Source organism: Cydia strobilella, chromosome 5 (genome assembly GCF_947568885.1).
Source record: "Cydia strobilella chromosome 5, ilCydStro3.1, whole genome shotgun sequence".
In the NCBI taxonomy this organism is placed as follows: Eukaryota; Metazoa; Arthropoda; class Insecta; order Lepidoptera; family Tortricidae; genus Cydia; species Cydia strobilella.
The window spans coordinates 16,124,061-16,142,460 of record NC_086045.1 but is presented as its reverse complement, the minus strand read 5'-3'; the positions used below and the strand labels follow the sequence as shown (position 1 = coordinate 16,142,460).

General features: G+C 36.0%; 2 protein-coding genes across 2 annotated transcripts in view; one reads left to right on the top strand and one right to left on the bottom strand.

The window, feature by feature from the left end:
• Positions 1-18,400, bottom strand: part of LOC134741558 (cytoplasmic dynein 2 heavy chain 1) — a 132,202-nt gene that overhangs the window by 79,312 nt on the left and 34,490 nt on the right. The gene's annotated exons all lie outside the window — the stretch shown is intronic.
• Positions 1,393-4,297, top strand: LOC134741528 (uncharacterized). Its single transcript, XM_063674341.1, has 2 exons — positions 1,393-2,423; positions 3,577-4,297. The coding sequence occupies exons 1-2, from the start codon at positions 1,443-1,445 to the stop codon at positions 3,832-3,834; spliced, it is 1,239 nt and encodes a 412-aa protein (XP_063530411.1). The 5' UTR covers positions 1,393-1,442; the 3' UTR covers positions 3,835-4,297.

Genomic DNA, 18,400 nt, shown 5'->3' with positions numbered 1-18,400 from the left:
GAGAGACACTTCCAAAATGGTAAAATGTGCCCCCCCCCCCGTTCTTCTAAAATAAGAGAATGATAAAACTGATGTATGTACATTACCATGCAAACTTCCACCGAAAATTGGTTTGAACGAGATCTAGTACGAAGTTTTTTTTTAAAAGCTTCTTCTAAAGAAAGCATATTACACAATAGACGAATTTGTAAATGACCAAACACTGAAATAATGCTATGTACTTACCCAAATTGAATTAATTAAATTTTATTGAAATATTATTGTAAACATTTATTGACATTTATGCATTCTCTAAAATGACATATAGTTAATTAATATTAACTATATTGTTTCACATTATTTAAATATATTTATAAATTAACCTGGACATTTAACATTTAATATTTAGCATCATTATTTTATTATTTTACTAATTTTCTAAACGAACTTGACATTTAACGTTGCATAAACGTCGATAAAAAGTTATAAATATAGATTTTATTGCTATTTGTATGAGATGCATGTAATTACCTAGACTTGAGAAAATTGAGTGCCCTGACAGGGTGTCATGTACCTACTATCCTCAAACTGTAACACCTAATGTATTATGAACATGACTGCAATACAATAAAGAATAATACGTCATAAATCGTAAACCGCAATTTACCTTTCATTCAATCAACTCGAATATAAAAATAAAAAATATAAAAAGTACGGAACCCTCGGTGCGCGAGTCCGACTCGCGCTTGGCCGGTTTTTTTAATTACTTATATAACAATTCAAGTCTTGGAGACCCTTTACATCTTTAAGAATAATTAGATGATCGTTTTTAGGATACCGTACCCAGAGGGTAAAAACGGGATCCTATTACTAAGACTCCGCTGTCTGTCCGTCGGTCTGTCTATCCGTCTGTCACCAGGCTGTATCTCATGAACCGTGATAGCTAGACAGTTGAAATTTTCACAGATGATGTATTTCTGTTGCCGCTATAACAACACATACTAGAAAGTATGGAACCCTCAGTGCGCGAGTCCGACTCGCACTTGGCCGGTTTTTTAAGTTTTTTGTTTGTGTAAATCGACATTTAGAGACTGGATACATCTCTAAAAAAGTACTTATCTAATATTTCATGGTTATGGTCAACCTTCTGTCTGTCACTTTGCACAGTGATATTTTTGGCTTATTTTTCAAATTATACATGGCTCTAGATGCCTGAAACTGCTTTTATCTTATCTAAAAACATCAGATTACTGTGCAATAGTGTGGGCAGGCCCAATACTGAACAAATAATAACATATCTTTTTGTTTCAGACGTTGCGGCCTTGTACGGCTACGTCGTGTCGTCCTGACGGCCGACGTCAACGTCTATTACGAACTATAAATTTTATTTTTAGTGAATACTGTTATTTTGTGTTTAAGTTTTTTTGTGCTTTAGTTATTGTAGATACTGTTACGGTAAGTGGATGCATGCCGCAACTCAATCAGGCGATGGCACACCATATCTAAATTTTAATTGTGTACAATGCGACAACTCTTTTAAAACGCAGAGAGGCCTCAATATTCATATTTCCAAAAAACACCGTCTTTGTATCAGCCAAAATGATGCCGTTTTAAATTTAGACCAACCCTTTTTGACCACCCCCCTTTCTGACCAACCAAATTCCATCCCTTTCCATTCATACCTTAGCGAACTTAAAAATAATGTGCCCGTTGTTAAAAGAGTTCCGCGCGGCGCCAGGATCACAGTCGCTAATCACCTTTCAGGCCTAATTATAAAATGTGTGGAAAATAATCAAATTGATGATTGGCATAATCTTTTCCTTTTTTCATTCAAAACCCTTCATGCCAAAAAGGATAAGACAATTTCTTTAACACAAAAAATCAAAAACAATTGCGTTTCGAATACAATTCCACACATTTCTCGACCTTCTGGATGCGCCTCATCCACTTTCAATAGAACTAAATTAATTGAAAGTAAAATTAGCGACGGCGATCTTAAAGGTGCCGCTCGTCTTCTTTTCACAAATGACGTGCTATCGCCAGATACTCCTGATACCCTCTCGGCTTTACGTTCTAAACATCCCCCAGCTCCTTCAGTACCACACTTGTTTGCCCCACCTACATCTGACCGGGCCTGCCTCCAAATCGAAGACAAAGACGTTATTGACGCCATATTTTCTTTCAAAAACGGTTCGGCGGCCGGCCTGGATGGGATCTCGCCCCAACATTTGAAGGATCTAATTTCTCATTCCGTGGGCGACGCAGGTGTGCAGCTTATCAGTTCCCTTACTAAATTAGTAAATTTTATGTTTTCAGGCAAAATTAACACTGAAATCCTCCCTATTCTATACGGTGCAAACCTGATCGCCCTAACCAAAAAGGACGGAGGGGTGAGACCCATTGCTGTGGGGTCTACTTTACGACGTCTGGCATCAAAAATTGCGGTTAGACACGTTAGATCAAAATTGCAGTCCCTTTTTGATCCAATACAGCTAGGTTTCGGCACGAAAGGTGGGTGCGAGGCAGCCGTCCATGCCCTAAGGACCTACCTTTCACTCAATGATTGCGAAATTGTAGTCAAAATTGACGTTAAAAATGCTTTTAATTCGGTTAGTAGGGACACTTTGCTGACAGAAGTAAAGGACAAAATTCCAGGGCTATACAATTACCTTTTCTTTTGCTATTCAAACTCATCTAAATTAATGTACAAGTCACATGAATTATCTTCTGAGGTTGGCTGTCAGCAGGGTGACCCTCTCGGGCCAGCAATTTTTAGTTTGGCTATAAATCCAATTATTAAAAATTTAAAATCAAAATTCAATGTCTGGTATTTAGATGACGGAACTCTAGGAGGCGACGTGAATACTGTGCTCTCTGATTTGTCTTTTATTAAGAGTAGTTTCGAAAATATTGGTTTAGAACTGAATTTCAGCAAATGTGAACTCTTTATTCAAAAACCTTCTTGTTCTTTGGCAGACTTACAACCCAAATTTGACGATCTGGCTCCTGATATCAAATCAGTAGACAAGTATTCTCTTTGCCTCCTGGGATCTCCTATATTCGAAGAATCTTTTCCCGGTTATATTTCTAACTCTATAACTAAATTCAAAAGTCACACGAATCGCTTACTCGAAATTAGCCCTCATTATGCTCTTGTGATTCTTAAATTTTGTCTTTTTGTCCCTAAATTTACATATGTGCTCCGCTGCTGTCCTTTTTGGAAACATCAAAATTTATTGTCGCCTTTAGATGATTTGATCAAAATTAGTTTAGAGACTATTCTAAACATTCAGCTAAGTGAGCCTTCCTGGTCTCAAGCGTCCCTCCCTATTCGGTTTGGAGGTTTAGGAATTCGCAAAATTTCCAGTGTGGCTTCCCCAGCCTTTTTGGCGTCCACTCATAGCACGTCTGGTCTCATAGGAAATATTTTAAGGGCTTTGCCCACAAACTGTGAGATTGCGGGCTTTGAGGACGCCAAAAATGCTTTTAAAATTGCTTGCCCGGGAAAACAATTTCCAGACAACCCAAATTCACAAAGGAGTTGGGATAATGTTTACTGTGATTTAACTTACAATATTCTCCTAAACAACTGTACAGGTCCAGACCGCGCGAGGCTTTTGGCGGTCGGAGCCCGGGAAGCGGGTTACTGGCTACATGCCCATCCTTCGCCTAATACTGGTACTTTCTTGGATCCGGCCTCCCTTAGACTGGCGACTGGTTTGCGACTCGGGGTTTCGGTGTGTACGCCACACATATGCTCTTGTGGCACGGACGTGGACCGACTGGGACACCATGGATTATCTTGTCAAAAAAGTGCCGGCCGTTTTTCAAGACATGCGTCGCTTAATGACATAATCCGTCGGTCTCTTGCCACCATCAATGTACCCGCTCTTCTTGAGCCGACTGGCATTATCAGAGATGATGGCAAGAGGCCCGATGGGATGTCCTTGGTTCCTTGGAGCTTGGGACGGATGTTGGTGTGGGATGCTACCTGCGTAGACACACTGGCACCGTCCCACCTCCAACGGACTAATGTAAAAGCGGGCGGAGCGGCGGAAAGCGCCGAAATTTTAAAACGTAATAAATATAAGAGCCTCGGTAGAGAGTATCATTTCGTTCCATTTGGAGTTGAAACTCTAGGTCCATGGGGTCCCAGCGCGCATAAGTTGTTTGCAGAAATCGCGAAGCGTCTGGTTGACGTAACTGGTGACCGAAGAGCTGGCGGCTTTCTCGCACAACGTATCAGCATTGCGATACAGCGGGGAAATGCCGCCAGCATCCTTGGTACAATGCATCAAGGGCCTATTTTAGATTTAAGCTAGTTATTAATTTCGTTTACGTAGTACCACTGTATATATCTTAAAATATTAGTTTAATAAAATAAAAATATTTCATTGATTCCATATTTGTAATTGTCTTTTGTAATTTTTGATTATTTTTATTGCTTTTAAAAATTTGACATGTAAAAGTTCCCCCCTGTGGCCCTATTTGTTGAATACATCTTTGATGTTTATTAGCGTCAAGTTGAATAGAAACAAGTTAGATTGTATTACGAGTAGTACCCACTTACATTATATTTGTACTAATAAGAATATTTCTATTGGGTACCTGACCTGCTCTGTGTTTTGCATAGAATGAATTTTTAGAGCAAGAATTTAAATAAAATAAATTACCAATGAATGAAATCTTGTGAGCAGGTTCTATATATTTTTTTTGACGATTTACCTTTTGGAAATTTTACTTACAGAGACACTAGTTAAAATAGTCTAAACTTTAAAAAGTAACTCTCAAATTAAACAATAAAACATACAGTTAACAATTATAAAATAGGAATGTTGTGTTAATTTTAAGAATAGTAGGTACTTACTGCTGTGTGTTAGTCTGTAGGTAATGTATCATGTATCTATGTATGTATGTGTGGGCATTAGAACTATTAGAAGCATGAAATGAACATTTTTTTCTCAATCTTTTTCTAGGCACGACTACTCTTTGTTACGATGCACGTCATCAATAATTAGAAAAAAATCTTGGTTGCTGTGAATGAACGCTTGACGATAAGGGTTCATTCTGAAAAGGCGGTTATGGTGTTAGAGGTCGACTGATAAGCGGCCTATGTGACACCGAATCGCTGCGTTTTATCACACTAAATTAAACGGTTATGTTTAAATACTACAGTAAAAGCAATATTTATATATTATTAACCTTTTACATTAGATGACATCCTATTTAAAGTAAACCAAGTTGAGCGTAGCAAAACATTGAAGGAATTAAATTATAACAAAACCCTAATTTTTAGGCTCACCAATGGCATCGATATCGAAATCGCGGCCCATCATTAGTGATGCCAACTTAAAGAACTTCATTTAAAATTTTCTGATAAAATAAGATTGCCAATGCCAAGTCCATTACATGTCTAGCTTATAGTTATAAATGTTATAAAATATTTGAAGGCATGTTTACAAAAACAACATAACTACACTAGACATGAATTTACTGGAAACGAAAAAAACTAAATGTCGTCTTATACATATATTAGTTATTGGACATAAACATTGTATAGGTATATGTGATTTTAGTACCTAAGTGGCCAATAGTTCCGAAATATACGATTACACATTTCAAAGACCAGTATTTTTGGGAAAAAATTGAAAAATAAGTTCGTCACATGCTTTTTTTGTAAAATTTTGTTAGTTATGTTCTTTTTGTAAGAAAATAAAACAAGTTTCTATAGAAATTATGTTTTGTATTCTATCAGAGAGGTACAGATTAATCTTACTTAACTAGTGAATTTATTTTAATACTCACATCCGCTGCTGTTGTCAAAACAATGTAGATATGTAGTTTTTGTAAAATAGGTATATTTTTGGGGACTGATTTTGGACAATTGGGGTCATTTTTGGACACTATCTTTTGCTCTACGTGTAGATCCTGCTTAGACGAATGCTATGATACCAAAAACTCAAATCCGCAAAAAATGTTAGTTATGTTGTTTTTGTAAACATGCCTTCATTTTTTTAAATAATTCTAAGCCGTCTAAACAAATATCAGTGCAATTTGGTCTGACTTAAAAAAAGGAACTAAAAGGGCACCACAGAAAATAGTCTCGTAAACAAGGAAGGCGAGTCTAATTTGAGTAGTCATTCTATATCGGGCTGTTATGCCACAGAGCACAGAGGACTAATCTGACATAGTCGGGTCAGCACAGTTTAAAATGTATGAGAAATCTACATTAATTCGCACACTTTTTGAGTTTTTTTTTTACCTAATGTTACAAATACTATATTTTGAATAAAATCACAAAATATGTCACATACTCAATTTTTTTTAATAAATCCAAATTATTATTAAAATAGAAAAATAAATCAAAACATTAATTCCCACACTCGAGATTTTTTAATATGCTGTTCTCAAACATATACCCATTATGTATTTAATTTTTTCCCAATAATTTTCTTTATTATAAATATTTTTTACATAAAATTAACAACTAATGTGTACATAACAATTACATGTTAATTAAGCTCTATATATTTACTACTAGTTTTTGCCCGCGACTTCGTCCGCGTGGAATTAGTAACAGCTGCTAGAGTAAGTATAGTGCCTGGATAAAGTCTAATGGCAATCATTGAATTTAGGTTTAGGTTTTAGATATTTATTTCTCAAAAGATTACAAGAATAATCACTTCCTGAGAAATACATGTTTACACTTAACTTAATACAAAGGAGAGTGTAATTAATAATAATTATACAAAATAATAAATACAAAGCCAATTCCAATTTGAACATATGATTAATTGCTGACATCAATGGACAGGCAAATCATTGATTATCTCAATTCCACCCCCCGTTTCACCCTCTTTAGGGATGATTTCCGAGATAGAAACTATCCTATGTAATTTCCCGGGACCCAAACTATCTTTACGCCAAATTTCAACTAAATCGGTTCAGCGGTTTAAGCGTGAAGAGGTAACAGACAGACCGACACACTTTCGCATTTATAATATTAGTAAGGATATTCTACAAAAAAATCTCCCACGTAAATTAATCCATTTTGTTAAAAAAAAAAATTGTCGCTTCGAGTGAATGCACAGTTGGATTTTGTTTCACGTTCATACATTTGTGTAACAACAAAAATCTCCCACGTATATGTAATATTGTATGGAATAAAACCATATTACGACGTCCAAGCTATTTAAATAACCCGCGCAGACACTAACTGGCGGGTACTGATTCACGTAGAGAACGTTTGATCGACTTCCATATCTCCGTCTCACTTCAATGTTCGCGGCAGACGATCGGTCCGCTTCAACAGTCGAGAGTTCGCGATGCGGTCGACCGTTAATGACTAACTAACCTAACCCAGTTTCATCGGTATGCGTTGCGATTGTGTACGCATGTTTAATTTTGATTGCGCGCTTACTTAATACACCTCAGACAAAGCTGCTATAAAACGCGCAATGCATACATTGCGGTACCTTATACAGGATGTCCAAAAAATAAGTGCGTTCCCGTGGCCAGGGAGGTTTTGGAATTATACTGAGCAACTTTTAATGGGACCAACGACGAAATCGCGAAAAAAAAATTACCCTCCCATAGAAAATGGACCAGCCAAATTAATGTATAAACAGCAAATTTTTTTTTCGAGATTTCAGTTTATAATCATTGGTAAGTACGAAGCCGGGGTTTGAACTCGCGACCTCCAGATTGCAAGTCGCACGCCCTTACCGCTAGGCCACCAGCGCTTTAAAAAAAAAAAGGCCAATAAGGCCTAGTTTCCCCTCTGGGTCGGAAGGTCAGATGGCAGTCGCTTTCGTAAAAACTAGTCCCCACGTCAATTCTTGGCATTGGTTGCCAAGCGGACCCCAGGCTCCCATGAGCCGAGGCAAAATGCCGGGACATCGCGAGGAAAATGATGATGGCATTCAATTTTTTCTAATTTTTTATTCCAATTTCGGGATCAATTATACAAACAAATACTACACACGATTACATAAAGAATATTGACCAGGCCGCGTAGCCAACACGCCAATCGCTAACGCTCCGTAGCGATCGAAACGCAACTGTCACTGTCGTACTAATAAGGAAGAGTGATAGAGAGACACAAAGCGTTTCGTTGTCGTTAGGTACCGTAAAATGGTCCTACTTTGCGCCAATATTTGCTGCACTTTTAAGGAAATTATATTTTTTAAACAGTTCATTATTAAATATTCAGACGAAAAGAACATTAAGAAGAACATCTTATGTAACATATTTTATCGGTAAATCAACTTTAAAAAATGTTGTTTTACATAAAACAAAGTTATGAACACGAACACAAGATACTCATTGTTTGAGGTATTTTTGCTGCAGGGTGCAAAGTTACCCCATTGTGCGCGAAATTAATAGGCCCTGCCAGAAGAGAGATTAATTTTATGGCTAACGTAGCAATTCAAAATATATATACAATTTCGTTTATCTGAGTAGGTATATAAATAATAATATAAAAATATTATGTTGGAATATATTAGACGTCATAAGGCCTTTATCAAAATTGGAGCATAGTACCCACCAAGGAGCAAAATAAGACCATCTTACGGTGTCTACCTACATAATATGTATATGCACTATGCAGCAACAATCGTAAACTCGCCTGTGTCGTAACGTACCGTACGAGTATTATGGTTCCACGCGTTATTAAGGAGGCGGAAGCTAAGAGACATCGTCAACACTTTCCCCGTTTGCAGTATCGGGTTACTTTGCAGCAAGGAATAAATAAATAATTAAAAAGAGTTATTACTACTATTAGTGCTTGCATGTTCATAAACTATCATAACTGGACGCCGAGTAAATACGGAGCTTGTGCTTATACATGGTGTGGCTTGTAAAAGAGGTAAACAATAGGGATGATGACACATGTTGAGTTTTATAACAATATCTAGTAAAATTGATAGCAAATGAGCAATTTATAGAGCAATAATGTTGATATTAAAATAATATTTGGAAATTATAAAAAATACAGGACCTAAAAGTTTCTAAATTTAAAAAAAAATTAACTTCCAAAAAGGAATAAAGTAAGGGTACCATTCGATTCCTTACATTTTATCCAAAAAAAGATCGTATGGCAACTATATGCATAAACGCAATATTTCACCGATAAAATGTAGTGTAATAATTAGAACGTTGTCTGAGTAGCCATAACACAAGCCTCCTTGGGCTTACCGTGGGACTTCTGCCGTCAATCTGTGTAAGAATTTCCTATACTTAATAAAAAAAAAACAGTGTATCAAGGTTTACAGAAAAAAATTGATTGACTACATGAACATTGAACAGCTGGTAGTAAACTTTAGGAGCGGACATTATTTGGCTGCCGGCGAAAATAATATCAAAATTAGTCATGGACTCTTATGGTGCAGACGGTGGTGGCTTCTACTTCCCTCACCGTATACCAGTAATCGTAATATCTATTTCTAGACCTTGTGATCTGTAGGTGTCAGGTACCAACCAGTAATATATTGCTAATAGATTATTGCCTATAAAAATCTCCAGATGGAATTATTTATAAAATTGAAGATTGTTACTATCCGTATTATACAGAAAGCAGTTGTAGTAGTGTACATAGTTGTTGTTTTTTTTTATAGATATCACTTCAATTTGCTTGACATAAATGGAAAGGATGCCGCCATTCGCATCGGGAATCAACATGGCATGGCGGTGCGTATCGATTGGTTAAAGTAATAAAGAAGCCATATATGGTTCGGCTTCGAGTGTCCGTGTATAGAAATGCGGGGTAGATAATCGGGTTTAATCGTGGGAAGGTATGGTTTCTTAGAAGATAATAATGTAAGTAGGGGTCATCCATTAATTAGGTCACACGTTTAGGGGGGGGAGGGGGTCAAGAAAATGTGACATTTTGTGACAAAGGGCAGAGGGGAATCACAAACTGTTACGTCACTTTAACTTATTTAAATTATTTTAGTCGCTGTACATGACATATGTTTAATAACAAGTTTTAGGAAAGATAATCGTTTTTAATCGTTTAATTTCCTTTCCTAATCAGTTTCGGGTTATAAAATTACTTATATTTCTTTTGTCAAAAATATTATTAAAAAATATTAAAAATACTTCATTCGATTTGCCGATTTCATTAAAAAATGTGACGTCACACCAGGGGGGGAGGGGTTTGCCAAATGTGACAAAGTGTGTTTCGCGTGACGTAATTCAGTAAAGTAAAGTCAACACAGGATTGATCTCTTGATATAAGGGGGGGAGGGCGGGGAGGGGCGGAAGATTTGGCCGTAAGGGTTGCTAAAACGAAGAATAACTAAGAATCTGTAAGAATTAATTTTAGGTAGGTTTAGGTGAGTTATAAAGAAAACAAATGCTTTTGGGATGCGGGAAAATACTGGGCATTTTAATTAGTAAATCAATCAATTATTGTTGTATTATATGTAGCAATATATTTAGATAGCTACATAGTAAAAATGAGGTATTTTATACCTGTAGGTAGTTTATAATATTTTTGTGTCCGAATCTTGTTTTTTTTAACAGAAATTGGGCTTTAAAAATTAGATGATATGTATTAAATTGTAAAATCAACACCATCAACAGTGTATTAATATGACTTTGTTTTAAAACCGGAGTGGTTACAGGCGTCACATGTTTCAGTAGCATATATTTATGCCGACAGTGGTAAAAAAATGTTTTTGTAGTATAGGTGAATTCTCCTAATATGTGAGCCAGTCTCCCGGACTCCCCCTACCGAATAGCTAGGCGGGAAGCTGAGTGTGATTAAACATGTAGGATACTGTGAGATAATGTTTACAGCCAGTTGCCTAATTTTGGAACTTGTATCACGTCACGTGATACTATTAAAATCTCAAGAGCGACGACCTCTGTTATCGAGGCAAATTAAGTAGCATATTTTTAAAAGCACAGTATAAACTCCCGCTCCTTTCATGTCTATAGTATTTTCAGCTGGCTTCGGCTCCGCGCACGTCCGACCGTGATGGGAAAGACAAACTAATGCATAAATAAAATTAACTTGAAAACGTAAAGTACGTAGAAGGATTTTCCTCATACGGTTTATCTTGCTCCGAGCAATATAAACTATGTTTCTCTTACTCCTCTTGAGATTAAGTCGTTGTGCTAGACCTTTTTAGCGTGCAGCCTTTAGACAGAAGACGGACTATACAAAGACGACATTTGACTTGACATTTGATGCTCTGCGCGTCGAGTACAACTAATTCAGGTTATTATCACAGACAATATAACTCCGTAATAGATGGCCACAGTCTAAGAAGAAAACGTGCCTCGTAAAAAAGCAGAAAATTCTATTCTCATTCAGATGGCGCCACACCTTTTAGCCGACTCTCGGCCAGATGGCGACACGGGTTGATACTTAACACATATCAGCAAAAGAACATGGTTCAAAATGGTCATTTAGCTTTCTAAAACTTTTTGTCTCGTGCCAAAAGATGGCAGTAAATTTTGTAAACGCATAACATGACATCGTAATTTTTAAAATGTCGATAGATGGCACTTTATTTAATTATCTGTGTAAATCAACAAATAAATTGTCAAAGGACTGTCTCATTTCAAACATAGACAGAGAGAATCATACTATCTTTGTCTTACACCAGTACTAGCACCCGAAAGAAAAGGATGAGTAAATATTTTTTTTTGTTCTTATTTACTGACAAATGCTGAATGCTGAGAGTATGTAACTTGATGAAACCAAAGTGTGATAACTGCCTATGACAAGGACAAACTATAACAGCGCTGTCTCTTCTTCTCCTATTCAAACTATTGAAAGTTCCATAACACTTGATCCATTTCGTTTGGCTTTGTTTTTTTTATTATTATCTTTTTTAATGAATAAAAATGTAATCGCTGAAAGCCGCTGCAGTAATGTCGCAACAGTCATCCAGCTGCAGTCTACATCCGAATGTCACCTTTAACTTTAGTAGGTTATTAGATTTAATTTTAGTGCTTTTTAGGGTTCCGTATCCAAAGGGTAGAAACGGGACCCTATTACTAAGACTCCGCTGTCCGTCTGTCTGTCACTAGGCTGTATCTCATGATCCGTGATAGCTAGACAGTTGAAATTTTCACAGATGATGTATTTCTGTTGCCGACAAATACTAAAAAGTACGGAACCCTCGGTGCGCGAGTCCGACTCGCACTTGGCCGGTTTTTTAAGGTTACGTACCCAAAGGGTAAAAAACGGGACCCTATTAGGTACTTGCTATTACTAAGACTCCAGTGACTCCACTGTCCCTCTGTCTGTCACCAGGCTGTATCTGAACATAATAGATGAACCGTGATAGCTAGACAGTTGAAATTTTCACAGATGTCTGTTGCCGCTATAACAAAAAATACTAGAAAGTACGGAACCCTCGGTGGGCGAGTCCGACTCGCACTTGTCCCGGTTTTTTTCTTAGGTTGCTTGTTTCGTTTCGTGTTAGATTTAATACTTACACATTTTTCAATTTGGCCATGGTTGCGTTGCTTGCCGACGGTACATGGTTGCAATATTTAACTTGTTAGAATAAATAATATAGGTACCTATAGTTTTTTATTTAAGGTGGTTCGATTTTCATACAAAATTCAATCTGCTTTAATTAAGGCACTACACACTATTACTACACAAATATTTGCTCATTTATCTACTTTCGAATATTCGTTTGCGCTAAATTAATAGAAAAACTTTGTTTCATACAGAAATCATACATAAATCAACGTAATTTTTTCATCAATTTTACGTATGTCTGTGTCACAAATGTCGTGTACAAATACGTTGCGTGCGGCGTTGCCACTCTATGACGTTGGCGACGTTGCCTGGCCGACCTGGCAGGATTTGCAGTGCCGTCATGTTTAGTGCATTTTTATTTGACAGTGTTGACACTGACACATAGGGTCATGTTTATTGTGACATCAATTTGTTTGTATAAATTGAAAATGATAGCAACGTCTAAATCAAGTTACAAAAATCATCGGTGTTCTAGTCCGCGAAAATCTAGAAAAATTCAGACTCAATTGAAGCGGAATTCATGATGGTGAAGTTTCGTAAGGTAGGTACAGTTTCATTCCTTCATTGTACATTGTAATTTTCTCGTGCCGATCTTTTTAGAAAATAATTCTCACTTCTTCCGTAATGGTAGATATAAGCAGTGAACAATACCTATATAATGTAATTATTACTGTTTTAGTTGCCGAATAGTCAATGTGTCACTAACTCTAGGTTTTTTTAGGTATTGTGCAAAATGAAGAGGCATTCTTGGAAATATAATGTTTTCCTTCATTAGCCAGAAAAAATCAGGACATCCTCACTGCAATAAAGTAAAATAAAACATTTCCTGGGGATGAAAATTATGGAATTTTGTCTATGAATGAAAAACACAATTATTACTAGGTAAGTAAATGATAACTTTATTAGAATCCATATTGTTGCATCATCTTTCTTCCTATAACATTAGAGATTTTGTGCTATCATGATATTATTTTTCTTTCAGGTACAGGGACAACTACGGATAACAAATATGAAAAAATGTTATTTCATTTGTTGTGTGAATCCATCTACACCAACAAGACATCCACTGCTGGACATAGGCCTCCCCAGGGATCTCCACAACGACTGGTCTTGCAAGACCGGCCAAAATATCGAGAAATAAATAATATAAATAAACATGATAAATATCCCGTTTTCTATAATAGTTATAATTAGAAGGCCATGCAATGTTGTTACTCACTGTATCTACTTGAATAAAAAAAAATATATAAAAAAGTTTTAATTTTATTTTACAATTACTGCTTTATTATTAGTACATTACGATACAAGTGCGAAAAGTAGGAAATTGGCAACGAGTGGCGATAAATTGAAACACGACCGAAGGAAGTGTTTTAATCGACACGAGTTGCGAATTACCTTTTCGCACGTGTATTGTACAACGTTTTACAGTACATAATTATGGCCCTTTACATTTTCGACATATGCACGTATTGTACTAATTACCGCACTAGGGCGGTAACGTGTATGTAGCACCATATGTACTAAAAAGTATTTTACAGTACATATGGTGCAACTTTCTCGCCCTAGTGCGTAAAGAGCACTTTTCATGCATATGTCGAAAGTTTAAAGGGCCATATGTACTGTAAAACGTTGTACGATACACGTGCGAATAGGTAATTCGCAACTCGTGTCGATTTAAAACACTGCGGTCGTGTTTTAATCTGTCGCCACTCGTTTCGAATTTTCTCTTTTCCGCACTTGTATCGTAAATAACTATTGTCTATCTATCTATCTATACAGTTTGACCCGGGTGACTTAAGCTTTATCATGCTATATCTTTAAACAACTTTTAAATCTTAAGTAAGATATTATATTCGAATATTCTTCTTCTACGAAGTTGGTTTTATATGAAATTATTCCGTTCTCGCGTTGAAGCGGGCGGAATGAGTAGAATTTTTAACTTCTGTATGCCGTGCCGTCATAGTAGTGGAGTCAATATAAAGTTTAAGTTACATTAAATGCACACTTAAATTTTTCTACATGGGTGAATTCTATATCATATTGAATACCCGTCTGCAAAGTAACAACTTGATATCAGTTCCCGTTTTTGAGAAATAAAACTTTTTTTTAAATCTTTTATACTACTTAAACAATAATTCCCACATAAGATATTTTTCGTAGAATGGGTTATGAAGCTTATACGACTACACGGTCAGAATATCTCTCGACAATAATGTAAATTATAGATTTATTGAAACAAATTATTATTTTGTAAGTTTTTCATGACCGAGGAACTCCCACACCGAGAGAAAAGTTTACTATGGTGGTTATGAAGTAGTTGTATCGATCATGTTTAAAAATCTCTCGAGTCACTACTATATTTGTAGAATAGCAGCAAGATTTTGGAAACAAACAGCAAATAATGTTCTGCACAATTAATGGACATTTCTAGTTTTTTGCCAGTAACTGCACAAGTTATGGAAGAATAACGTATTCATTTTTCTCTCGATAATTAATTCAATTTCCAGCATAAAAAAATTAAAAAGTATGCGGTATTTCCAGGCATTCACAGAGGCCAATTCGAACTTTATTTAAGATGTCAATAATATATCATTTTGTTATCATTCGCCCGACCGTCTCGCTCGCTCCAAAACATATTTTAACTAGTACGAGCGAAACGCACACGCAAATTAAAAAAATGATATCTTTAATAACAAAGTTCGAATTAGCCTCAAGGTATATTAGGAAAGTATACCTTATGGCTTATGGCATTGCGTTAAGGTTCAATAGTTCAATGCATTAAGTGTCTGTCTTTATATGAAAAACGATAGCTGTCAAATTTTTATATCTATTCACAAAACGTTTAGAATACTGGATGCTGTGTCAGATATAAGTAGACCCTTGAAGTCTTACAACTATCTATTATGCTTGATCTGAATCTTACTGGTTAGTAAGGACCGTCCACTTAGTTATACTTCGAATAGCCGCCTGGACAAATTATAAAGCTAATTTCGAATTTTAAATTTTGACAATTCACGAGAAGAGTAACGTAACGTCAAACGATATGTTTGTCCCTTTTCAACGATCCTGTCATCCGATGCTTTTAGTAGCGGGAGCTGTGAGAGTGAAAAGACGCAAATGTCAGCAATTCTTACCGCTTGGTATTTGTCAGCAAGCGCATCGCGACATGAAACCAGTATGAACCTGGCTCTCGATTACGTATAATTGTAAGGAAACTTGGGATCAAGTTATATTAGTCTAAGGTCTAACAGTTGAGAATAAGACGTGCTCTGAATATACAGTGTGGAATTTTTTTATGGGCCCTGAAGGGAAAGTGCCTTAAAACCTTAAGTTAGCTCATTTTATTTTTAAAAAGAAACAAAACTGCATTCAAAGGTTTTTTGAAATTCGCTTGTCTCGCCTGGGAATCGAACCGACTAAAAATTCCAAACAATAAACACTCCCTATTTTATTCTACTAGTCGATACCACGTCGATACAGTTAATGTTAATGATAACATTTCTTCAAGAAACATTAGGTCTTACACTCGTCTGTCGTACAAAATTTCCATAAAATCGAATATTTAGTACTCAAGAATATTTTTAGACAAGCAAAATTGAAAAAAAAAATTAAAAACCTTTGAATGCAATTTAGTTTCTTTTAAAAAATAAAAGAATGACTCCTTTAGGTAAAATGAGCTAACTTAAGGTTTTCAGAGAATTTCCCTCCAGGGCCCATTAATTTGATTATTAAATTATAGTGGTAAGTAAGCGCATTGAGTATGCACTTTTGTCTCAGGCGATGCCGCTTGGCACGATTGATTGTTCCTTAGGGCAAATAAAACTGATTCAGCCCGGTAGCCACGAGATCGTAACGCCCCCCAAAAGGGGGGTGAAAGGGTCGGCTCCCCAAGTCCAATCTATGCTATATTTCTTCCTGTTCTTAGCAACTAGGGCAACTTATATATCATTTTCGTATAATTTAGGAACGAGGAATTCATTTTTGAAAAAAATATTAGACCTTTCCATACAAAAAAAAAATGAGTTGTTTACAAAAAATTTAAATGTTATGTAATTTTTTGTGACAATTTTTTGCACTAAATAAAAAAATGGACAATGTAGCCCATTTATTGTTCATTCTGGAAAATATCGCTTTAAAGGAATAGCTGCCGAAACGCCTGTCAAAAAAGAGGCGTTTTTTCTTACTAAGCGGCGTTTTAAGTTTCCAAGTTTTTATTCCTTACTTGTTGTTTTTATTCCTCACTTGTTGTTTTTATTATTTTGTCGCAACTGTGTTAAAAAACGTCGTTCGATACACGTGCGGAAATGTCATTCTTCACTCGTCCCGAATCTTGCCAAGATACCTATCTCGGTACTCGTGAAGTAATGACATACTTTCCGCACTAGCATCGAAATGTACTATTTATTTCATTTGGGCACCAAGAAGTATGTTGGTAGTAAACCTTTTTGCGAGTAAAATAGTATGTAATAATGATTTAATATAATATTGTTAATTAACTAAAGTTTCATTATTGCGTCATTTCATCTCATAACCCTACTACCCATTGAATTGAATGACCTTTTTCACGTTTTCTGCAGCAATGCAGTCGACTGCAGCAATATTGAAGCGCGACATTGCTGTCGACTGCTACGGCAGTAGCCGTAAATGTCAAAATCAAATTTCCTGTCTGGATTTTGACGTTCATTTAAAATAAATAATCAAAGGGGATCATCGATTTTGGGCCCGGAGGACAAACCATCGCGTATATTATGGTACACTACACAGACGGTTACAGTAATTATAAACGCATTTGATTACGGAAAAAGATATAATATTGGGTGTAAATGAAACGGGAATGTATTATACAATAAAATAAATTATATCTATTATTAATTTCCGTAAATCACACCATCATCTTTATTAGCATAGCATAGCTTAACGCTCAATTTCGCACAAACCGTGAGGTTTTCACTAAGGAGTTTAAAATTCTCTTTGCACTAAACTGTATGGTTGGTAAAAAAGTCTGTATTCTAATTTGGCACTAACTGCCACTGTCTGTCATTGCTATGTCATAGCCTCATAGCTGACATACGTGAGATATATGCCGCAATGTATGCATTGCGCGTTTTATCGGAGCTTTGCCTGAGGTGTGTTAAGTAAGCGCGCAATCAAAATTAAACATGCGTAAACAATCGTTACGCGTACCGATGAAACTGGGTAAGTTAGTCATGGGAGAATTAACGGTCGACCGCATCGCGAACTCTCGGCAGTTCAAGCGGACCGATCGTCTACCGCGAACATTGAAGTGAGACGGAGATATGGAAGTCGATCAAACGTTCTCTACAGTGAATCAGTACCCGTCAGTTAGTGCCTGCGTGGGTAATTTAAATAGCTTGGACGTCGTAATAATTATGGTTGTATTCCATACAATATTACATATACGTGAGATTTTTTTTGTTATTACACTAACATGAGTAAGAGATTTATGAAGGTGAAACAAAAGTCGAGTGTCCATTTTCTATAAGCAACAAAAAAAAATTCGAAACAAAAATGGTTAATAGTAATTAAACGGATTCATTTACGTTAGAGATTTTTTTGTAGAATATAGTAAATATAAAGAGCTTAATTAACATGTAATTTTTATGTAAAAAAAAATTTTTATAAAGAAAGTTATTGGAGGCAGGTTTCTGTGCCAAGCTGGAAGAAAATATAAATACTTAATGAGTATATGCCTGAGAACAGCATATTAGAAAATTTTTTGGTTTATTTCTCTATTTTAGTAATAATTTGGATTTATAAAAACAAATTGACATATTTTGTGGAGATTTTTTTCAAAATATATTATTTGTAACATAGGTAATCACATCTCAAAAAATCTCTAATGTGAGAATTAATGTAGATTTCTCATACATTTTGAACTGGCACCGGCCTATA